Raw genomic sequence first — 21,170 nt, forward strand, 5'->3', positions numbered from 1 at the left:
TCTGACCGTAAATGCAATTGCAGTGGTATGGTTATGTTAATGTTCTTTAAAACAAGTAATCGTTCAGATTGGAAGAGACCTTGGGAGGTCTCTGGTTCAGCCTTCTGCTCAAAGCAAGGTCAACACTGAATTCAGACCAGGTCACTTATTGTTTTAGACTGGTCAGGTCTTAAAAATGTCCAAGAATGAAAAATTCACCACTGTTACAGACCCCATCGGAAATGTTTAATTTATCATAATGAAGTTTGTTTTATTCTTCCCCCCCACCTTCATGGTATATCTAGTGGGAACCTGTCCTGTTTCAATTTGACTATTGTGTCTCTCTTATAATGTGCATCTCTAAAAAGATTTAAACTGTCCCTGTCTCCTCAATAGCATCTTGTGAGTATTAGAAAGCTGCTCTTAGACCCCTTGAAGCCTTCTTTTGTCCGGAATGAACAAGAAGCCCGGTTCCCTCCCTCTTTTCTCTTGAGGCATGTGCTTCAGCTCTTGACCACCATCCTTGTGGTCCTCAGCTGAACTTACTGAAGTTTATTAATATCCTAGGAAAATCTGGTGTGATTAGATTTTTTTTTTTTGCTATGCGTACCTACAAGATACTTATCCCATCTTACAAATTCCTCAGTGAATTTTTTTTTTACAGTACATATCCCTTCATCCTTCATCTACATATATGATACTGATAGTGTATGGACTTCTTTTTTCCACGCACTCCTACCCTCTCCTAAACTAATTGGGATGTTTTCTCTGTTCTCTTCCTTGTCCTTGTCATAATGTTTAAATTAAGTTTGCATTGATGGAAAGGAAAATCTAATGAGAGTAAGGATGTACTGGCCTGGTGGTCTTCCCTCCTGCTTCTCACGCATGCTAATGAGGATGAGGGGTAGGGACCAAAATAGCTGCATTGTGCTTCAAATATAAAATGCTTTTTGCTGCCTCTACGGAAGTATAACTCGTAAGACCAATACTGCTAACACTAACTTCTATCGTGTGTCTGCTTCTTTGCGAAGTGCAGCGAGTGCATTTCTTATGTATGTCCTGTTTTGCCATCAACTGGAAAGATGGCTTCCAAGACAAACGAGAAGCTTGTCCCCTCCAGTTCTTCTTCGTGCCCTTGTAATTCTAGTATCTGTGTGTGGCTGGTCCACAGCATCTGTATCCACTGGGAAAATAAATGTGTTCTCTGCCAGAGGGAGGGGAAATCCCATTTCAAGTAAATTATTTCACTGCTTAGTTGCATGCGTTTCCTTTTCTGTGATGATCTTTAGGCCAATCAGATACTGAGAAGCTTTAGAAAATTTTGAAGTATTTTAAAAATCACTTCATATGTTCTTTCACAGTTTCTGGCTCCTGTCCAGAATGTTTTGTTTCCTTCTGTGTCTGATACAAAATTGGAACTATAGTGATGCTACCAATGTCTTTGTAAATAGGAAAAATTATGTCCTATTTTTGTGATATGACTTATATTTGATTTCCTTAAGTCTCTGTCGACGAGGGATGGAATCTTTTAATCCCCAAATAAATGAAATATTTATTTAAACCACTTAGGTAGTTTTATACTATAAGTACTTAATGAATTCTCTTCTGCTTTTTCTTTCAGGAGTCAACAAGAAGCAGCAGCCAAAAAGTTCTTTTGATGACCTCTTCCTTTTGTGTGTACATGACAGCAGTATGTATGCACAGAAAATTAAACACTTCTGTGAAAGAGGGAAATTTTAATGTTTGATATACTTCAATATTGTAAATTATTGAATTTTGTTAAAGAAAATGGGTTATTTAAACTGTTAATGCTAAAGTTAAAAACAGACTGGGGAGCAGCAGAGCAAATGCTGGATAGGGGGAGACTGTGGTCCCTATCTAGGTCTATATTTTCAGCTAACTTTCTCATAAATACTGGAAGGCAAATGCTGTATTCCTCTTCCTTTGTTAAGATCCCAGAGGAGGGAATTGAAACCGCCAGGTTCGGTGGTTGTTCATCATGGTGACTGCGGAGGGATGGTTTGTGCAGAAAGCTTGCCGCTCAGTGTCCTGACATATCAAGTTAAAAAAAAAATAAAAGCAAAGAAACAAAACAAAGCAAAACAAAAAAACAAACCCCAAACAACTGCTCTTCTCCATTTTAAAAATTCATTATAAACATTTCTTTACCACTAGGATTTAATGGTTTGAGAATTATTTAGTTAATTCGAACTCTTCACGAAATACAGATTTAAACACTTTTTAATATGTGGAATCAAAGACAGACGTGTAACAGTCTGGCTGTTGATACCTGATACAGAAAACAAACTATACAGGACAAGCAAATGACGGCTTAACTCCTTATTTTGAGTTTTGGTTTTAGGCAGTGAGAGAAAACATGATAAAGCAGTTTCTTCAAGTCTATTGTGGGACTGATTTCTTTTCTTTGTAGTTTCAAGTCTGTAATTTTGTTTGGAGATTTGTGGAACTTTTTCAGCAAAGATATCGTTGCTTTATACCTCTTCCAATCTGATTTTTATGAAGGATATGTGTAGTGTATGAATATGTCTTTTATAAAGCTGTCTTGTGTCTTTCACATATCAAATACAGATGTTTTGATTTAAATCTTGACATGGCAAGTATTCTAAATGACAGGTATGAGTGTTAACCCATTACTGCACAAGCTATTGCTTCAGACGTGTTTGTTAATCCAGCAGCTAGTCTAGAACCAGTACTGTGTGTCAATTCCTGCTTTAATATCAAAAGCGTAAGACCGGGCATGTGTGTTTGATACTGTTTACCAGGTGAACATTTGCTTCAGGAAAGAAACAAAGCAGGTAGCCCAAATCAGGCATGTGAAATGAATTAATTTTGTCTCGTTTACATAGCTGTGGTAATTTTGTCCTTGAGTTGTTTGTGTGAGGAGTTAGAATAGAGGGTTTTGGGGTTTTTTTTAAGTTCTAAAAAATACACAAATACATCAGGATATGTCACTTTTGATTATTAATCCATTTGTCTGAATCTGCAAAAATTATCTGGAATCTAGTATGCTACTACTGCATTCCTACAGTCTACTCCCTTGGAGTGCAACACATGCTGCCAAATTCGCTGTAATGAAGAACACTTCAGTAACGTGCCTGTCAGTTTGGAGAAAAGATAAATCTATGCAATATGTTTTGTTACTTAAAATACAGTGTCCAAAAAGTGGGTGTCTGTGCTATACCAATAAAATGATACTACCTACACACCTATTTACATAGCTATAGTGTGTAGTATACTATAAGTGGTATAGCTTTATAGATTCATTTCTAAATTTGAGAAGATTTTGCTGCACTAATTGGAGGAGCTACTGCCTCAAATTAATCTTGCTGAATAAATAGGGTAAATCAATGAAAAAAACTTTTCAGATAAGCAACAATAGCACATAGGAATTTAACTGCTCAGTTGTTTCAACACCAGCAAATATTTACCGGTGCCTTGAGTGTAAGCTACTACAACCCTGACTCTTCTAACTAAACTTAATATATTTTCTTAAATTCTTTTGAAAACATGCAGTGTTGTTCCTTTCAATTGCAAGTCTCCCTGCATCAGTGCAACATCTAAAAGGGACTCCCGTGCTCGCAGCAGGCTTTGCAAGACTCTCTATGCAGAAAGGCTAGTGGTTGTGTTTTGATGGTAGGTGCGTATGTCTGGCATCATGAGGAGCACCTCTAATGTATGGATTGGAAGAAGCCTGTGGTTTTTTGTTACTGTGAATTTATCCAGCCATAACTTTGTTTTAAAGCTGGAGCAGCCCATACTTTCATGTCTTGTGTTAGGAAGAAGAGAAGGCTGGGGATGGTGTCTGGGGGAAAGCTTGAACCTACAGTTGTATCTTCAGTATGAGGCTCAGCTTGTGTGTTTGTGCTGCTGATAGATCTGACATATCTCCGATCTGCAACTAGGAAACTTTTGTACTAGGGAGCAGAAGGTCTAAAGCGTAACATCCAAAAAGTGATAACTTTGCTTCATGCTATGTTTCACAGTCCTCTCTCCTTGGAACTTCTGTAATTGCCATGTCACTCAGTGGATCAAAGGAAAGCTCCCGATTGCCTGGCTCAAATTTTGACCTGTCTGTTCTTGAAGTGATAGCAACAAATTTGGACTTGAACGATATTTGTCAGTCAGTGTAGCTTCCTGTTATGGCTGGTGGCTAGAGGTTTCTTTCAACACTGATAGTGTGTTTAATTCTTATCAAGTAAGAATTCAGGACTAGGAGGAGAAGACATCTTGGAATCCAGTTTGACAACGTGGGCGAGAACAAATCTAATAATGGTATTTGAAGTGTGGATGATAGTAGCAAATATTTGGCAGTTTTAAGACAATCTCATTGTACTGGTCAGGGTATATTAAATACATGGTCGCACCCGAATCTTTCTAAAGTAAAATTCACAATATGGTTTGTAAATTACCTGACTTCCTTCAAACTTACCAATGCATCAATTACTGTAACACCGAAGACTGTCTACTGGTTGTTTTTTTTTCGAATTCAAACAGCTGACGTTTTCATATGTTTGTTTCTGACTAATGTAAATTGACACTTGGAGTTCAGAGATAACCTTATTTGAATAAAGATGCATATTTTTAGTAAGCTTTTTTCCTTTGATTTGGTACATGTCCATGAAATCCAAGCAAGTGTATTTGAAGTGTTCTTTACCCTCTGTTGTTCAGAGAGTTTGAATGCTTTGAGATCTGGGTTCAGTCCTGCATTTTACTGGAGAGTAAAGGGCATTGAGAGGCTGAGGCTCTACCTGCATTCGCTAGAAAGAAACGTGGCCTTCGGCCTCGGTCCCTTCTCTCCCGAGGGATGGTGTCCTCTGTCCTGCAGCCTAGTGTAGGAGTGACTCTAACCTAAAAGTAAGAGATTCGCTCAAAAGCTCGTGTTATCAGCCTTGTCTTGAGTATCAGACGCTTAGGGTTGAATGTAAAGTAGTGCGGCAACTTCTGAGTCACTTAACAGCAAATGGAGTTGCTTGCTGGCTGCGTTGGGTGTACAAAGTTCCTCATTTTTCTGAGCTGAAGATCGCCTGTATCTCTGAAGTTCTTTTTTTAGATTCCCCAAAATGCTGTCACTTGGGTGCTCTGTTCCTGTTTGTTGGAATACAACATGCCTACCCAACGCAAGTCAGTCTGTCTCCTTGGTGTTTTGTTTGTTTGTTTTGGGGGATGGTTTTGGGTGGGTTTTGTTTGGAGGTTTTTGGTTTTGCGTGTGTTTTTTGTGTTTTTTTGTTTGTTTTTACTGTTCTATCCAGTAAACTGTATTTGTCTGTGATAACCTCCCACAGGAAGAGTAAGAATTCCCTCATTGACCATCATTTTCCCCAAGCCAGGAGCATTTTCTGCAACAGGTGGAGGAGAGGAATCTTTAATTGAATCTGCTCGAGCTGAGAAAGCCCTAAAGTTTATATTTCTCTCTTTCCGTGCAAGTGATCTAACATTCCAACTTAGATAAAAGGTGACATCCTCTTCTAGAGGCATGAAGCGGGGCAGGGAGAGTCTTGATCCTTTCAAAGAACACTTAGATACTTCCGAGTTACTTGATTGGAGTTGTCTGCTGTGACTGTGCTTTGGGAACATAGAGGCTCTCTAGAGAAGGCTGGGAGTTTGGATGCTTGCCTGCCTGTAGTGTTTTCGTGTTGGCCTCCTGTGAGGCTTTTAGGTTTCGATACTCCGAATTCTGTTCTGCGGTTGGAGATGACTGTGTTCTTTGGGTACAGAAAGGGCTTTTTTCATGTCGCCCAGTTCCATTAGATAAAACAGGAACTGAGCCTTTAATTTTGGTTTCACTTAAGGCACAGGGAAAGGATTTTGGTTTAAAGCAAAGGAAGAGGCAACATGAGTACTTAATTAGCAGCTGTCCTTATGTTTTCTTTAAGCCCGTGATCCCTGCCCTCAACAAAAAGCAGTGAGTGGTTTGTGACTTCAATATAAACAGTAGCTCACACACCTGCCAGGAACAGGAATTGTCCTGCAAGTACTGGTCCTTGTTGGCACCCAAGGGAGGTGACTAAAACGTGATGCTTTAGGTACTCTGTAAGCAATTGGTTCCTTGTCAGTCTTGGCATTTATTCGTTATTGGTAAATGCAGATTTGTGGTAAATAGCTAAACCCACAATGCAGTGAGCGATTCACTAGCTCGCTGTGTAGCATCTTCCAGCGTTTTGTCACTAGTCTCTTCTGTGTTTCTCAGCACTGTGTCCAGACCCAGTAGGGCCAGTAACTTTTAAAGCACTTTTTTTTGTCTTTGATTTTGAATTTAACATTGGAAAGCCTTTTCCTGTTAGGAAGGTTCATGAGACCTCTCCAGACCTGGAGGACAAGATCTCTCGGGTTCTCAGCAGTCCCTTCCCGAGCCAGTTTCTAGCTTTCTTGCCCTCTCAGTTGATTCTGTGAAAGCATCTTTCTTAAGCAGAAGATGGTGGTAGCAACATTTCTATAGGCATCAAAGTCTACAGGCAAGACTTGTACCCAAAGTTTGGGAAGCTTCTCTTCAGTAAAGAGCAACAGCACAAAGTTTAACAGATACACTTCCCGTGCGCTTGGAGAGGATCGAGACCTAACACTGGAAAAAACAGCACTGCATGTCGTATTTGCGAAGTGCACAGTACGGACACACTGGTGCTCCCTGTTCCAGTTAGGAGAATTTAAAAAAAGAGATGAGCCAACCACTGCAGAGGTAGTGCCAGAGGCATTTGGCACTACAGAGTGATGATGTGGGACAGCAATGTAACATTTAATCAGGTGGCCATCAAAGCACAGAGAAGCAGCTGACCATCAGAAGTTGTGTTTGTCTGATGCTGAACTCTTGTAGAGCGCTCCTCTGTGATGCCTGCCGTACTGTTGCTGAGCGCATGTGCGCTGCAGGAGCAGTGCATAAACAGCGCCGATACATTGCTTTAACCTGTTCAATGGTTTTTGCAAGCTGCTGAAGACCTCTTTGTGATCTGTGTGTGGTTCCTGCGGTATTTCTTGGCCCCTTCTGTGCCAAGTACTTGTGTAAGATACAGCTTAGCTGTGGAGCTGAAGCAGAGAAGATGTTCTTCCAGCTTCTGATGTCCACGTTGCCGGTTTGTGTTAGATTTGTGTTGTAAGCAGTGGATGTAAAGGTCAGCAAGACCAAAACCATTATCCAGAGTTGCGATTCCCTCGTTCTCTCGCCACCATCTATTTCTAGAGATGCCTGAATTGACCAAACACCTTCTCCCCTCATGGAGCATTTTCTGTCTCCTGCTCTTGAGATCGGCTGTGTTTTGAGCAGTGTGGGACAAGTCACTCAGTGAGTCAGGCTGTAGTTCAGGAACTAGGGATTGTTTTTTTTTTTCAGGGGCTTGCTCTTGGAGCAGTATTTAACTCAAATAATTTTCTAGAAATAACTCTTTATTTTCATTTCTTCCTTTTAAAGTTGGCTGCTTAACAGAGAGGGGCTCTGATGATCTTGTTATGGGCCGTGGGGTTGGCACTGCTGCTCAGCAGCCAGAGTGCTCATCCAAAGACACTCCTGCTTCTGAGAGAGATGCTGCATTAGGCCTGTTAGCAGGACTTTTCAAGTACCAGCAAGGCGAGCAAGGTCTTGGTTTTAGCAGAAGGCAAAAGGGTTGCAGGTTAGAACCAGCCCTGCTTGTTCCCTGTGTCTCCCGGCTGGGAAAAATGGTATAAAAGTACCATTGAGCAGAGTCGGCAGCACTTGCCAGATGAGAGATTTACACAGTGATACGGCAGTAGCATAGGTCACACGGCATTCTGCTTGATGTAAGAAAAATGCTTTCCAGGTGTTCATGGTATATCAAAGTAGTTTTGTTGTGATTTGGAATTCTTGCTTCTGAGTGATGCTCTATTTCAAAAAGAATTTTAAAGTTTCTTGTTTAATCACTAATAATCCAGGATCACAGAACGTCCTGCTCTTTTTTTTTTTTTTAATAGTTACAGGTCTGCTTTAATTAGAAAGGTTCTAATACAGATTAAGGCATTAGGCAAATTGGAATCCTCCATCTCTCAGTGAAATGGGAGTGCTGGGAGAACCATTTAGGTAATCAAAATTACAGAGTGTTTCATTAAGACGTGCAGTCAGTCATAGCAGGATAAATGCCCGAAACACAAAATCATGAACGTTTGAGACCCAGCAGATTATTTTCTTTCCCAAAATAGTCTATGATCTAGGTAGCAGATCCTGCAATTCCTCACCTGAATAAACCTGGTGAGGCTACCGATGTGAACAGAAGTTTGAAACGTGAGGACCTACAGAAGCAATCCTCAAAGAAAAGATGTCAAGGCTGTGTTATAGCACATGGAATCAGTCAGATTCAGCTCTCCTTTACTGACAGTGAAAATTAAAAACACTAGGAATTCTGTGCAGCACTGGTCGAAGTGGTGATCTAGATGGAGGCAGCTTGGGGAAGAGTTGAAATAAACCCTAAGGAATGAAAAGCAGGAAGATGTGATTTACTTTTTTTGTGATTACTTTCTTGGAAAAAAGGTAATGATAGCGTCTGTGAGACAAACCAACCGTATGAAAAGTGGATGAAGGAGATATCACATTGGACAGAAAGTACATTGAATTAAAACATTAATGGATAAAAAGGATTGGATTTTTTGCTGAATGAAGAATTCCAGTTTTCAAATCTCATTCAATAGTGTAAATCCAAAAGAATTTTCTGCTCAGTAGCCCGGATTTTACAATTTTACTATGGCTGTTTAGTCAATCAGTTTTCCAATTCAGGTCCGTTGTGTTCCAGGGAACTTTTTCATCTCTGTGAAAGTGAGAGTTTCAAGACTGAAGAAATCAAAATGCCATTACACACTATATGGGGGGGGGGACTATTAGCTTAAGGTATTAATATAAAAAGTAGGTAGCTGCATCTAATGATTTTTTTGAGTAATCTGAACCATCTGCCTCTAGATATTAAGGAGTTCACTCTTTAATCCAGATTATGGCTGACAAACTGGTTTTGGCATTCACGTTTCACTAGCATTTTGTCCTTGAAGAGCTGATGTGGCTGTAGAAACTCTCTTGCTTACACTTGTTGGTTCTGAAAACGTTTTTGGTTTGGTTTGGCTTTCTGGTAGTTGTTTGCTTATAGCTCCTTTTTTGTCTTGAGAAGATGGCCTTTCTAATGAAAAGTATGTTGAGCAACCAGGTAAAGAATTTGGGACTTGGAGGTGGAGGGGAAGAAAGCAAAGAAGAAAGCTCTCCTTCTGATCCAGCAGCAGCTGCAGGAATGACCAGAGAGGAATATGAGGAATATCAAAAGCAAATGGTTGAGGAGAAGTGAGTACCTGTTCCCTTCTTATCAGTGTGGGGCTGATTCTCGGTGACTTTGAGCAGATGAAAATAACCCAAGAAAAAGCCAAACGTTCAGCGCTCTTCCCTGTTTTTAAAGCAGGAGAATCTTTGCTAAAGAGACTTTCCAAAATAACGATTCACCAACTGGAAATGATAAAATATTGTGTTCCCCCTTCCCCCCGCCAACCCCCCCGGCAATTCTCTCCTACACTTTCCTGCCGTCTCCACACCTTGATTCATGCTGGATTCATTCCTAGCTGATGTTACTTTATCTATCAAATTTTTCCATAGGTGCAGAGCTGTTTCTAGTGCAGGAGTTAATTCTAAAATGTGTATGATTTGTTCTCCTAGAACTCTGTGAGGAGTACACCTTCAATACATCATCTTTTCTTTGTCCACGTTTATTATGGCAGACATGAAAAAGTCACGAGTGCGATGTTAAGTGGATGATATTTATCTAGAGAAAAGTTTTAAGGTGGTTATTTTTTTGGCAGTGCATTTTCAGTTATTTTTCTCTAAAATCTACTAAATAAAGCAGAACTCTTCAACTTATTAAATCTGTTTTATTTTGTCTGTAATTATAATCTTTACCACTTGTTTATGTTTAAATATCAAAACAGAAGTAAAATAAAGGACTTCACATGTAGGAGTTCAAATCATACATAATTATAAATAAAAGAATTGACTTTTAAATCTCAAATGCATCTGTTCCTCTAATGGTCAATTACATAATGTTTGTGTAAATCCTTCGTGTAAGATGATTATAGGTGAAAGGTTAATGACTGGCGGAATTTGAGGTATCCAGGTCTGTATTTAGCATCAGCTGTTTCTATCATAAAACCTTGAATAGGCATCATTTGGTTTGGAGTAAAATACAGAATGTTTTGCTACGCATTTTGTCAAGGGAAATTTGAGAGAGACATAACCACCTGCCAGCAGGAGGATGCTGTATTGAGACTGAGAAGCAAAATGGGGTTCTCAGGATAGGAAATGCTTGGAAAAAAAATATTTCTATAACGTTTTCAAGTGTGACATGTTACTGGCTGAACTGTACTGAGGAGTCAGTGCAGGAATACTTCTCAAAGTATAGTTTGGAACTGTAGGAACATTCAAAGTACTTTCAAAGAGAAAAAAAATGTCTCAGGACGGTGCACACTAGTGCAGTTATGGAAATGCGTGTCAGAAACCTTTGTCACGGGCAGAGCATCTGTTTCAGGGTTCTCTGGATTTTATCTGGTTTTCAGATAGTGGTACGAGAGTGGAGATCAGAGACGTAGAAGTGCCTTGCTAGAGTCATCCTTGGTGGATCCATCCTCGGATGTCCGAGTCATCCTCAGGCAGGATTTGGCTGTTGATGCATGGCTTTGGGTTCTTCTCAGGTTTTGGGTTAAACACAGAAAAATGCACAGATTGCTGTTTCTCAGGGAAGTGTGTAACATGCAGGAACAAAGAGGAAGGTGGTGCTGACAGCCTCCAGCACGGTCGCCTGGGATTTGCTTCCAGCATCACCAGAGTTTAAGTGCCAAGGGACCACCAGTTCATGCTGTACATCACGGGCTCTTGGCTGTCACACAACTGCTCTTCCAGCTGTTTCCTCTTCCTACAAAGCTGCATGTTCCAGGGAAGGGAATAACTGGATCCTTCGGACCCAAAAGGTGTAAGATGAGGGCAGGCAGTAGGGCCCGTGCGAGGGCGGGAGCTTGGCTGAGTGAGTTTGGCCAGGTCTGCCCGAGATGTAGTTGTCACCAGGACAAGTGAGCTCTGCTCAAATCTCAAACCTACCTGAGCAGAAGTGCCCCCCGCCCCTCGGCCTCGGGGGATGCCGAAAGGGAAGGGTGTGATGCTGCACGCTGCCCCATGGGAGCGTGACCCGGGACCGGCTGTGGCTGCAGAGGGCTCCTCTGGAGGAGTAGTGGGCAGCAGAAGAGGAAGGTTGAGAAAGAGAGGGAAAACATGCCAGAAGGGCTCCAAAAATCTCTTTGCAATCTTCCCATCAATGACTGGCTGAAAGGCTCGAGATGGCTCCCAGTTAATGTGAACCTTGGGGTTTTTTTGGGGTTTTTTGGTTTGTTTTTTTTTTTTTTTTGTCCCAGAGGGGGATAATCTCATTTGTGGAAGCAGAAGAAAAATAACATTTCATCTTGCAAATAGCTTTTATGTGACAAAATACCTATACTGGAACAAAACAAATTTTGCCTGAGAATTTCCATGACAATGCTTCTGGAAAAAAAAAAAAAAAAGGAGAGTTGGGAAGGTGAATGTTAACAAATGTTATTAAAAACCTTTGAGGAGACACGTTTTGCAAATAAATACATACGTAATCTAACAAAAAAAATGTGCTGAACAGTTCTTAAAAGTACTTCTTTTATCTGCGTTTTATAAAGTCACAGATAAAAGAAGAACTTTTCCACACAGAGAAGCTGTGGAATTCATTGCCGTAGGATGTTCTGAAACAATAAATGGATGCAGAAAAGACCAGGAAAACACATAGGTGACAGATGCCATCCAGGGCTGTTAAAGACAGTGACACAGAGCCAATTTCCAGCTCCAGCATCCTCCACTACCGATTTTTGGGAAGCTGGGCAGTTTTGATATAGGATGCTTATCCTCTTCTTAACTTCTTTCTCCAAGGGTCCGCTTCTGTCTGCTGTTGGCGATGGGACTCCAGGATAGGTAAACTTTTGGTCTGACCCAGAAAGACTGTTGTGCCATCGAGCGTGTGTGCTGTGACGCTCTGAGGGTGTCGAACGGGCATGCTGGCGGGCAGCCGCCTCTCTGGCAGTGCCCCGTGGAATAAGCAAGGAATCACAGAATCATAGAATCACAGAATGGTTAGAGTTGGAAGGGACCTCAAAGATCATCTAGTTCCAACCCCCCTGCCATGGTCAGGGACACCCTCCACTACACCAGGTTGCCCAAAGCCTCATCCAACCTGGCCTTGAACACTTCCAAGCGTAACTTCTCTGTTCTGCTTATTGGAACTGTTTGTTGTTACAGTGAGCGATAATAGTGCAGGTACAAACTCCAGACAAGTGGTATTAGCTTATCCTTTGTTCTTCGCAGGACTCCAGGGAACTGTTGTGAGAACAAGGCTGGGGTACAGACAGCCTGGCCCCTTAGCACCCCTTTATCAGTATCGCTCCTTTTGTGCCTTTGGACAAGCGATGTAGCTTTGGGAATAACTTCTGCATGCAGCTTTTTGCAGCTGAGCAACTGGTTCAGCGTAAAAAAAAAAATGTATTTTATTAGTATCTTGAAGAAACATTTTTTCTGATTTCCAGGATGGAAAGAGATGCAGCGTTTGCACAGAAAAAAGCAGAGCGAGCCTGTCTGAGGGTTCACCTGAGAGAAAAGTACAGACTCCCTAAGGTAAGGCTGTAGCTCGTGATCTCATCTAGGCCAGTGGCCAGTTTTGAAACAAGCTGACTACCAACGCAGGGCTTGGAAAACAACAAATTGCCTTCAGTAGTGGGACCCACCCGCAGCTCAGTACGGACACGGAGGAGGCTGGAGCCATGGCTTTCCCTAGTGATGGCTTCTCGCAGACTCTTTTCTCTGCTCAGTAGATGACTCTAACAGAAAGATTCTTGTAATCCCTCTCTGTGCTGTCAGATCTGAAACAGGTGACCAGGCAGGTTGGGTGTCTGGTCTGATGGTGTCTCACCGTTAGTACACGTTCTGACCTTAGCAACACACAAGGGTTAAAAATAAAAGCTATAGGCAAAGTCCCTGGAAGCCCCTCTCCGAGCTTTGAGTTTGAGTTCTGCTAAACTTCTGAAGGCGCATTTTTACTGTCTTCTGCCAAGAGGTGCAAGCAAACTGTCCATTCTTTTTCCTTGAGTGCTTCTGACACCGTTTGTTAAATATTCCCAGGAAAACCAAAATATAGACAACCAAAGCTTCAAGCAACAGAAATATGGAGGTTTGTTAAAGCAGACCAGCAGCTGCAGTAGCTTCTGGGTCATGACAGAAGGCACAGTTAGCATTTAGGTTGATAGTATGTTCCCGATGTAAAAACACAGGGTACAGTTTCCTCAGTGCTCTGTGAATCTGGTGCTAAATCTGAACTGGTGAATGAGCGGGCGCGGGGCATGTCTAGTGCTGGGGTGCCGTCTGTCGCCCCCGCTGCCAAACTGCACGGCGGGCCCTGGCGCAGTTTTGGTCTGAGCCAACTGGCCCCTTCGATTCCGTTACCGGCACAGCTCAGGAGCAAAAGCAGATATGACTGAGGAGTTTTAAACCCGATCTTAGAACCTGCAAGCACTAGAATTGAATATTTGTGCATCTTCTGTGGCAGGTGCAACTAAATACTAAAACATTTGCAACTGTTTGCTGAACTGTTTAAAGAATTTCCCACTGGAACTTCAGAAATGCCAGAAGGAAAGGACCCAGCAGTCAAGCAATTAAAAATTAATAACGTCACCTCGGCTCAGAACGTGATTATATCATGTAAACACAAACTGTACATCACGTATCTTTCCTACCGTGTCAGTTTGATGCTGCTTCAGACCCTGAGCTGCCACAGGCCCTCTAGTGCCACGTTCGTAAAATTGCAACAACCGTTTGCGTGAACCCTAAAGGCAAATTACAGTTTGGTTGAAAAGTGACTCGACCTTGTGACTTAGGTGAAATTATCCCATCTGTATCTAACCAGTCTGGCAGCCTCCTTCATAATCAGGGATGAAAAATGCATTTTTCTCTAACTTTGAAGACATGTTTTTTGCAACCGAAGTCTTGCTAACTGACTTTCTGAGAAAGGAAGGTGCTGTCTTGAAAAAATTATGGCAAAATATTTTGAGACAGGTATTGTGGGGAAAAAAAGCTGTGGAGAAGCCTCATTTAAGCTGCCTCTGCTGGCCCTCCCAGTGTGTCGGCGTTGAACAAAGCTTTTGTAAGTGAATCTGAAGTGAACGCAGTTCTGTGTAACAACTCATTTCAGATCAACAAGCTCTCTGTAAGGGCATTCGGCTTTTAAAATTATCTGAAGGCACAGTTTGTCGTCGTCAGGAATGAAGGGGTACTGCTGTACCTGTAGCCTCTCGTTCAAACGACCCCTTTAAATGGAAGCATCGTTAGCCTGAGAGTCTTCCGCAGCTGGTTATCCAGGTCAGGCACTTACTTGTGCCTGAACTTTGATTTCTCTTTCCCTCACTAGAGGTGTTGCTATTATGGCTGCAGGTCCCTCTGTAGAAAGGTGCGTGTCCACGCCGAGCCGTCTGACGCTCCCGGGCGTTGCCAAACCTGCGTATCCCCTGCAAACAGCACGGATGGTCTGCAGTGCATCCTGCCTGTCTGGGATGAACCAAAGGTGCTGAGCTCTTCAGCTCAGCCGTGCAGTCCCTGGTGAAACAGCCAGACCGTGCATACTGCCCGTGTGTAGCACGAGGCCCATGCCATCGCAGCGCCTGGTGTACGTGGGCGTACGTTAGCGCTGTGCACGATTGGTGCCACGGACAGGGGTAGAAGGAACAAGGGCAGATGCTCCACCATGCTCTTCTCCATGCCTTGGCTGCAGTGTACCACTTGTTCTGGGCCATGGGTGCTCAGCATAGTGACACGAAAGAGGAAAACACACCCTGAGGGTGAGTTTGATTACAGAAAGATTAATTATGAAAAAAAATGAAGCACAAGATTTTGAGTGGTTGATTGGATTGTAGACCTAAATCTCCAAACGCCAGCATTTTAATTAGCAGCCGAGTAGTAAAATATTATTAGGGTTTGTTTTCCTTTCGAGGCGTACGCCGAGCCGGCTACTGAGCAGCGTTTCCCCGCAGCCTCACCGCGCTCCGCGAAGCCCCAGCGTTAAATCCCAGGAAGGGCTGGTTTCAAAGGCTTTGGGACGCTTATCCGCCCAGCTCTCAGCTACAAGTCAGTGGAGCTGGGGGTGTCTCTGTGATTTTGGAAGTCTCCCACCCGTAGTGCTTTTCTCAGCTCTGAGGGGGTGGTCAGGTCCCTGCCGTCCCTGTGGCTGACCTCTGAGCAGCCTCCGCGTGGCACCCCGGAGCACGCGATGGGCATCTGCCCCGTCTCCAGCAAGATCTTGACTTTGGTATACACTAAGTGCTTTTTGGGGCCAAATTTCGTCAATAACAGTAGAAAACTTGCCTCCAAGGTAGGACAGGGGCTCTAAGCCAGCAAAGAAGATACTAAGCATATACTTAGCTTTGCTGATTTGTGGCAGCTGCAAGTAAATTTTGCGAGATGTGCTTTTCTGCATTTGTGTCTACTTACATAGCATTTCTAGGTTGAAGGTCTGCTTTCTTTTCATCAGCCCTTATGAAACATATGTTACATCAGGAAGAAAATGAAATTATTATGTGCGTCCTATATATCCCTGAAAAAAATTCAACTCTGTGATACAACATTATGGCAGCAAAATGCTCTCAGACCTATGATAATGCATTAATTATTTTGAAGAATGAAAGTCATTTCAGGTAGCCTAGCATGGGATAGAAACTGATTATTAGCAGTATCAATCACTAGCACACATTGTAAATGAAAGCATGAAATTCAGGACTAAGCAGGGCCCCCTTTTCAGTGCAAAATCTAAAGCTCCATGCTCTCTGGGCCAGATTTATAAGAGAAAGCAGTCCCTTAATGAATCTAATCCTATTAACAGAATTGTCAACTTACGTTTGTCATCAGAAAGATGTTTTTAGCCATGAGACATTTGATCTACGGACAGCTTTTTCATCTTCAGAGTATTCAGTGCCTCACTTCCATACAAAACATTTTTTAAATTATATAAACACGTAAATAATATTTTAATAATTATAATAAAATAATTAAAAAAAAAAAACACACCAGGTGTTTTTTTTTTTGTGGTGCTGGTGCCTGTGATGTGCGAGGGGAACATCTGACCCCAGACCTGTCCAGCCTGTCCAAAGACCTTGTCTGCAGCACAGCAACCTCTCCCCAAGGGCCCCACCACTCCTTTCACATCACTGATGGGCACGTATGTCCACTGCGCCACCTCCAATGCCACTGCTCTCTGTCGGAGCATTGTCACATCAGTGCTGTCCTCCCGTCCAAGTGTGGGGGCTTGTGCTGGGATATATGAATTTCTAACACCTCAGGAAGGGACTACGTCATCTGCTCCAAGCAGGTGGATCCCTTCCCCTAATCAAAGCACTTCTGTGGGCACTTCTCTACCAGACCCTCAGTTACTGCACAGGAGGATGTTTATGTTCACTGATACTTAGAGGGAAGGAGTATTCAGATGCAATCAGGTGTCTTTTCAATAACAAGTGCTGCTAAAGACATTAAAAAGGCAAGCTCCTCGCCATGAAAGGGACATGCAGTCATGTCATCTCAAACAGCTCTCGCTGTATTGTGCTGTGATGGGAATATTGTTAAGCCTGGATTTAATGAATAGCACCATTCCAGAATTAAAGGGTTTTTCACTTGTACCGCGCGCAGTAGCGGTGCGGGGGATGCGTATGGACTAGGCGGAAAGAGAAACTTGTCTCAGGAGAAGCTCTTCAGTGTGTACAGACTGCAGATAAGGATCTGAAAACACACATTTGCCAAGCTCGAAGAATTCTTTTGCTGATCTAAATGTTTTCTTAATGGGCCAGTGACACAGCTGTGGGTCCGCTGTGGAAAAATGGAGCCACGGTGTGCATGTGAGGAGGTAACGGGATCAGGATTCTCCCCAAGGAGGTCCAGGCCAGGGCGACTGGGGACCCCAGCGCCAGCGGTGCCTGCACCCACAGGCACGGTCCAGCGGGCAATGCTGGGGCTGGCAGCAGGGTCCGACGACGGCTCGGTGATCGTCGGAAGGCAAAGCACAGTCCCTCCTGGAAAACCAGCCACGAAGGCAGGCACAGCAGGGACTGCCTTGGCACGGGCACCATGGCAGCACGGCTCAGGGTGGGTCTGGGGGCCTGACGTGAGCTGAAATGGGGTTGCTGGGCCCCGGGGGTACAGGGGCGCTCCCTGAAGCCGGTGTGGGCAGGGACATGGCGGTGCCTCTGAGGCCCTGGCAGCTGGGGCATCAGGCAGCCTCCGCACACCTTCGCTGTGACCCTGCGCCGGGATGGCACAAGAGGGTGTTTGTGGGACAAGAGGATGGTGGTCCCAACTGTGGTCCTAACTATGGTGCCAACCTGTGGCTCCTTGTAGCAGCCCAAGAGGTACCCGCATCCCTCGACAGTGAGGGTCAGCGTGGGATGGGGCTGCCGTAGCGCTCACCAAAGCCCCACTTGCAGGGCCAGGCAAGGTGAACTGATTTTGTACGTAGCCGGTGCGTTACAGGCGGTGAATCTCAGGATCAGGTCTGGATTCACCTGCCCAAGGAGCGCTGCACACAGGCGTGAGTGAATTTTGCGACAGGGTTAAGTCAGACGTGGGGAAAGCAGCACAAAATACGGTGATGCTGGGAAACAGTTTGGCTCCCCTGTGGATTAGTCCGTGAGCTTTAGTCGCTTCTGTTTACAGTCAGTCTTCATATAAATGGGTGTTTGGACTGTGTGTTTCCTGCTTACCCCATGCATCACGTACGTATGACGAACTCTGTGTTGGATCGCACCTGTAACAACACGGACCTGAGTCCGGCTGCATCGGGTGCGTAATTAGGGTCCAAGAATATTGCCAGGCACTAGGACCCCATCGCCTGTGCTGTTGTATTGTCGGAATAGTGTCTGACCCAGTTCTGGCCCGGGCACCCTCCCAAGCAGTTCCCAGGGCTGGTTTGGGAGCTGGGACAGGCATTCCCAGCGGGCGGGCAGAGGGGACCACCCTGTTTGGTTGGGCGAGAGCGTTCAATAGCAGCGCAGTGGGCTGTTCCAGGCCAGCTGGCCTTGGGGCAAGAGACCAGTGCCAGGCACATTTAATTTACTAGAATAGATGTTGCTTCTGTGTGCCCAGAGATCCTAAAAGGGTGCCTGGACACTTGCAGAGGCCTGGAGACTCTGGAGATTAAAGCCATCGGGAGTGAGGCTGTCCACTCCGTGCGGGTTTGCTGGAGTCCAGAGGGGCCTTCTGCACAGGTTTGTTAGAGCCCACAGCCCCCGCTGTGCTGCCATGGGGGCTGCCTGTTCTGGGTGCTCGCCGTAGCCCAGGCTGAGTATTCAGAGGCAGGGCAGTGCCGCTACCGCTGCCGGAGCCACGGCTGGCCTTGGGCAAGTAACCGTCCCCACGTGCGCACGTGCCGGGGCGGCAGGGGTCTGCGCATCCTCTCACGCTCCGACTGCCCGCTGCTGCCTGGAACTGCACAATGCATTTCCAGCACCGCGTTTCTGAGCCTGGCTTGCAGGGGTGCTTGGAGCTGCAGGCTCACCGTGTATTTGGACGTTTGCAGCATAAGCCTGACTTTAAGGACACCCTGTGGGAAAATCTGCTGGTGTCTCCTTGTAAGAAAATGAGCTTTAAGTTCCACCAGACTTAAAAAAACAAACAGGCAAACACACAAAACACAAACAACTAAAAAGAGAAAATCAGAAACTTAATGCTACATTTCCATTTCAAATCAAAGTAACAGAAGCAGATCTGTCAAATTTTAGAAGAAAGAGAAGAGGCCATAGACATCTTACGTGCCTCGTCTCATTGCAGAGCAACCCTACCCTGTTAAACTCACACCAGGTCTATTCAAGGCCAGGTTAAACGCCAGTTGGGTTGAGGCAGGTGACTTGGGCAGAATCGTACTGCTTTAGCCGACAACTGAATATGTTCTTCTTTGGTCAGAGAACACTTTGAACCCCCAAATTGTATTGTGCATCGCATCTCAGACTTCAGCAGGACAGGGCTTTGGTGCAAGAACATGCCAAACAATTGTTCACATCATCGAAGTGGCCCTTGGGTGCGCTGTGTGGGCATCTCTCCACGTAATATAAAGGAGTGTGCAGTGATGATGTCTTAAATGATGAATAGTTCTAAAGAAAAGAACGTGTGATTCTCTGCTTATGGGGACTTTTTCAGCAATTAACCCAGTACATTTTGTTGTCCTCTACTGCTGCTTGGGAGAATTTCAAAAGGGCTAACTCCTCCAATAGCCAGCACTTGCTAATTAAAAGCTTAACGCATTTTTTCCTGCACCACAATCAATAAAGAATACTTCTGCTGATTGGGATATTGTTCCCAGCTCCCACAGATCTGATGGCAGCAACCCCTACCCAAAGGGGCCAAGAGATGTTCTCACCCATTTTAGCCACATAGTAGTGACGATCACAATACACCTCTCCGTATTTTCATGAGAGCTATGGGGAGAAATCAGGTTACAGCGCAGTTATTGCAGACATAAAGCCGTGCGAATATATGTAACAGTGGGTCGTGGCTATGCAGTCAGGCGTACCAGTCCTGGCGAAGGCCTGAAACTCCACAGACATTGCTCATATACGTCCTTCCATTCATCCCTGCGTTCATTCATTCATGCAAACCCCAGACCCCTCTCACTCTCAAAAACACCTCCTGCTGACAGCATCGCCGCTTATTCATATCAGGCCTTTGCTGCTGTCATGCTTCATTTTGGAGATGTAATGAGGCATTAATGCTTATCTTTGATGTGTGAACTGTGTCAGAATATCCTGTTCTTCTGAGCTCTGGATCCATCAGAATCCACCACAAAATGTGAACAAAATCACCATTGTTTGTAAAATTGACCCAGCCCCACTGAGGGAGCGTTTCAGCGGGCAGGCAGGAAGCAAGTGTGCGCGGCACTTACTGCATCCCAGCCCTTTTAATTGCTTAACCAGTTCCTTCTCCTGTCTCCTTGTGCTTTCTCAGCCTCACACCCAACCTCCATCCTCTCTTTTGTTGTCCAAGGCCTCCTATTACCCCACTTACCAGCACTGCAACACTGCTCTGACTATGTGCCAGGCAGCCCCTGCTCTCCTTCATGACTCGGAGATGCCAACCGCAGACCTAGATGTAGCTTAGACATGGTCTGGGGAAGACGGAGACCTTTTTTGCAGTAATTCTTTCCTAAATCTAATGCATCTTCCTTCGGGAAGGCTTCAGTTTAGTGCTGATGTCTAAAAATACCCACCACCAAACAAATAGGGGAATGGTAGCCACCGTTTTGCTAAAGCTGTTGCTTCGTCGACCAAGTCGCAGGATGGCTGACGGCCCGGGCAGTGCATTGCAGCATCTCTTCGGTGGGTACGAATAACTCGTGGTGGATTTCCTGCAATGTCAGCGTGTTACCACAGTTAAGATTTCTAAAGATTAGAAATCCAAAGATTTCTAAAATGGCAAGTGATGCTGAGGGCTTCATTTCTGACACTACTGAAACCCTCTGCAGAAACATAACTGACATCATTGTCTGAAAAATCTCAGCACCTGTCTGGGGGCCGACCGAGCCTCTGGATTCACAAGTTGCATCTAAAAATGTTGACTGAAAAATTTGTGTGTATGTTTCTGTTCTCCCTAAAACAAACAAACACATGCACAAAAAAAGAGACTCGTGGGTAGATCCTGGGGTAGCAGAAATACTCTCGTGTACTGTTTTTATTTTCTGCTTTTTGTATCAGAGCGAATTGGATGAGAACCAAATACAGATGGCTGGAGACGATGTGGGTTTGCCAGAAGACCTTCAGAAGATGGTGGCAGAAGATCAGGTGGAGGAAGAGGACAAGGACTCTATCCTGGGACAGCTGCAGAACATCCAGAATATGGACATGGATGCCATCAAAGAAAAGGCACAAGCCACCTTCACCGAAATGAAACAGGCTGCTGAGCAGAAATGTTCTGTGATGTAGAAGAGACGCCACTGCCCAAGGGGTGTGGATCCAGGGGCGGCAGAGGGAGGGCGGGCAGCGGAGTGCACTTAGCTCTATAGCATTCAATGTAAATATAGAAAAGCGAGAGAGAGAGACTTTGAAACCTCGAGGGGGATCAAAATTTACACGCTGTGACTGCTTAGCGTGAAGTTACAACCGATCCTTGCTTTTTGACA

General features: G+C 44.3%; 2 protein-coding genes across 6 annotated transcripts in view; both read left to right on the plus strand.

The window, feature by feature from the left end:
• LMAN1 (lectin, mannose binding 1) overlaps positions 1-12,593 on the plus strand; it is a 29,862-nt gene extending 17,269 nt beyond the window's left edge. For 2 of the 5 annotated variants that reach the window (XM_086629277.1, XM_086629273.1), the window contains exon 13: positions 1,601-4,565. In XM_086629277.1, coding sequence (XP_086485403.1) covers positions 1,601-1,637 — 37 coding nt within the window. In that variant the 3' untranslated portion in view covers positions 1,638-4,565. Of the gene's footprint in view, positions 1-1,600; positions 4,566-9,095; positions 9,132-12,558 lie in introns of those variants that run through there. The other 3 variants (XM_086629275.1, XM_086629276.1, XM_086629274.1) reach the window with 3 other exon arrangements.
• Positions 1,650-21,161, plus strand: CPLX4 (complexin 4). Its single transcript, XM_009987909.2, has 4 exons — positions 1,650-1,669; positions 9,096-9,262; positions 12,559-12,646; positions 20,746-21,161. The coding sequence occupies exons 1-4, from the start codon at positions 1,661-1,663 to the stop codon at positions 20,971-20,973; spliced, it is 492 nt and encodes a 163-aa protein (XP_009986211.2). The 5' UTR covers positions 1,650-1,660; the 3' UTR covers positions 20,974-21,161.
• Positions 21,162-21,170: the final 9 nt, after the last annotated feature.

Source organism: Tauraco erythrolophus, chromosome Z (assembly GCF_009769465.1).
Source record: "Tauraco erythrolophus isolate bTauEry1 chromosome Z, bTauEry1.pri, whole genome shotgun sequence".
NCBI lineage: Eukaryota > Metazoa > Chordata > Aves > Musophagiformes > Musophagidae > Tauraco > Tauraco erythrolophus.

What these genes read in the sequence shown, in the direction of transcription:
- CPLX4 (XM_009987909.2), top strand. An exon ending in AAGCAAATGGTTGAGGAGAA is followed by an intron (nt 9,263 to 12,558) that starts GTGAGTACCTGT and finishes TCTGATTTCCAG; the next exon opens with GATGGAAAGAGATGCAGCGT. An exon ending in AAAAGTACAGACTCCCTAAG is followed by an intron (nt 12,647 to 20,745) that starts GTAAGGCTGTAG and finishes TTTTTGTATCAG; the next exon opens with AGCGAATTGGATGAGAACCA.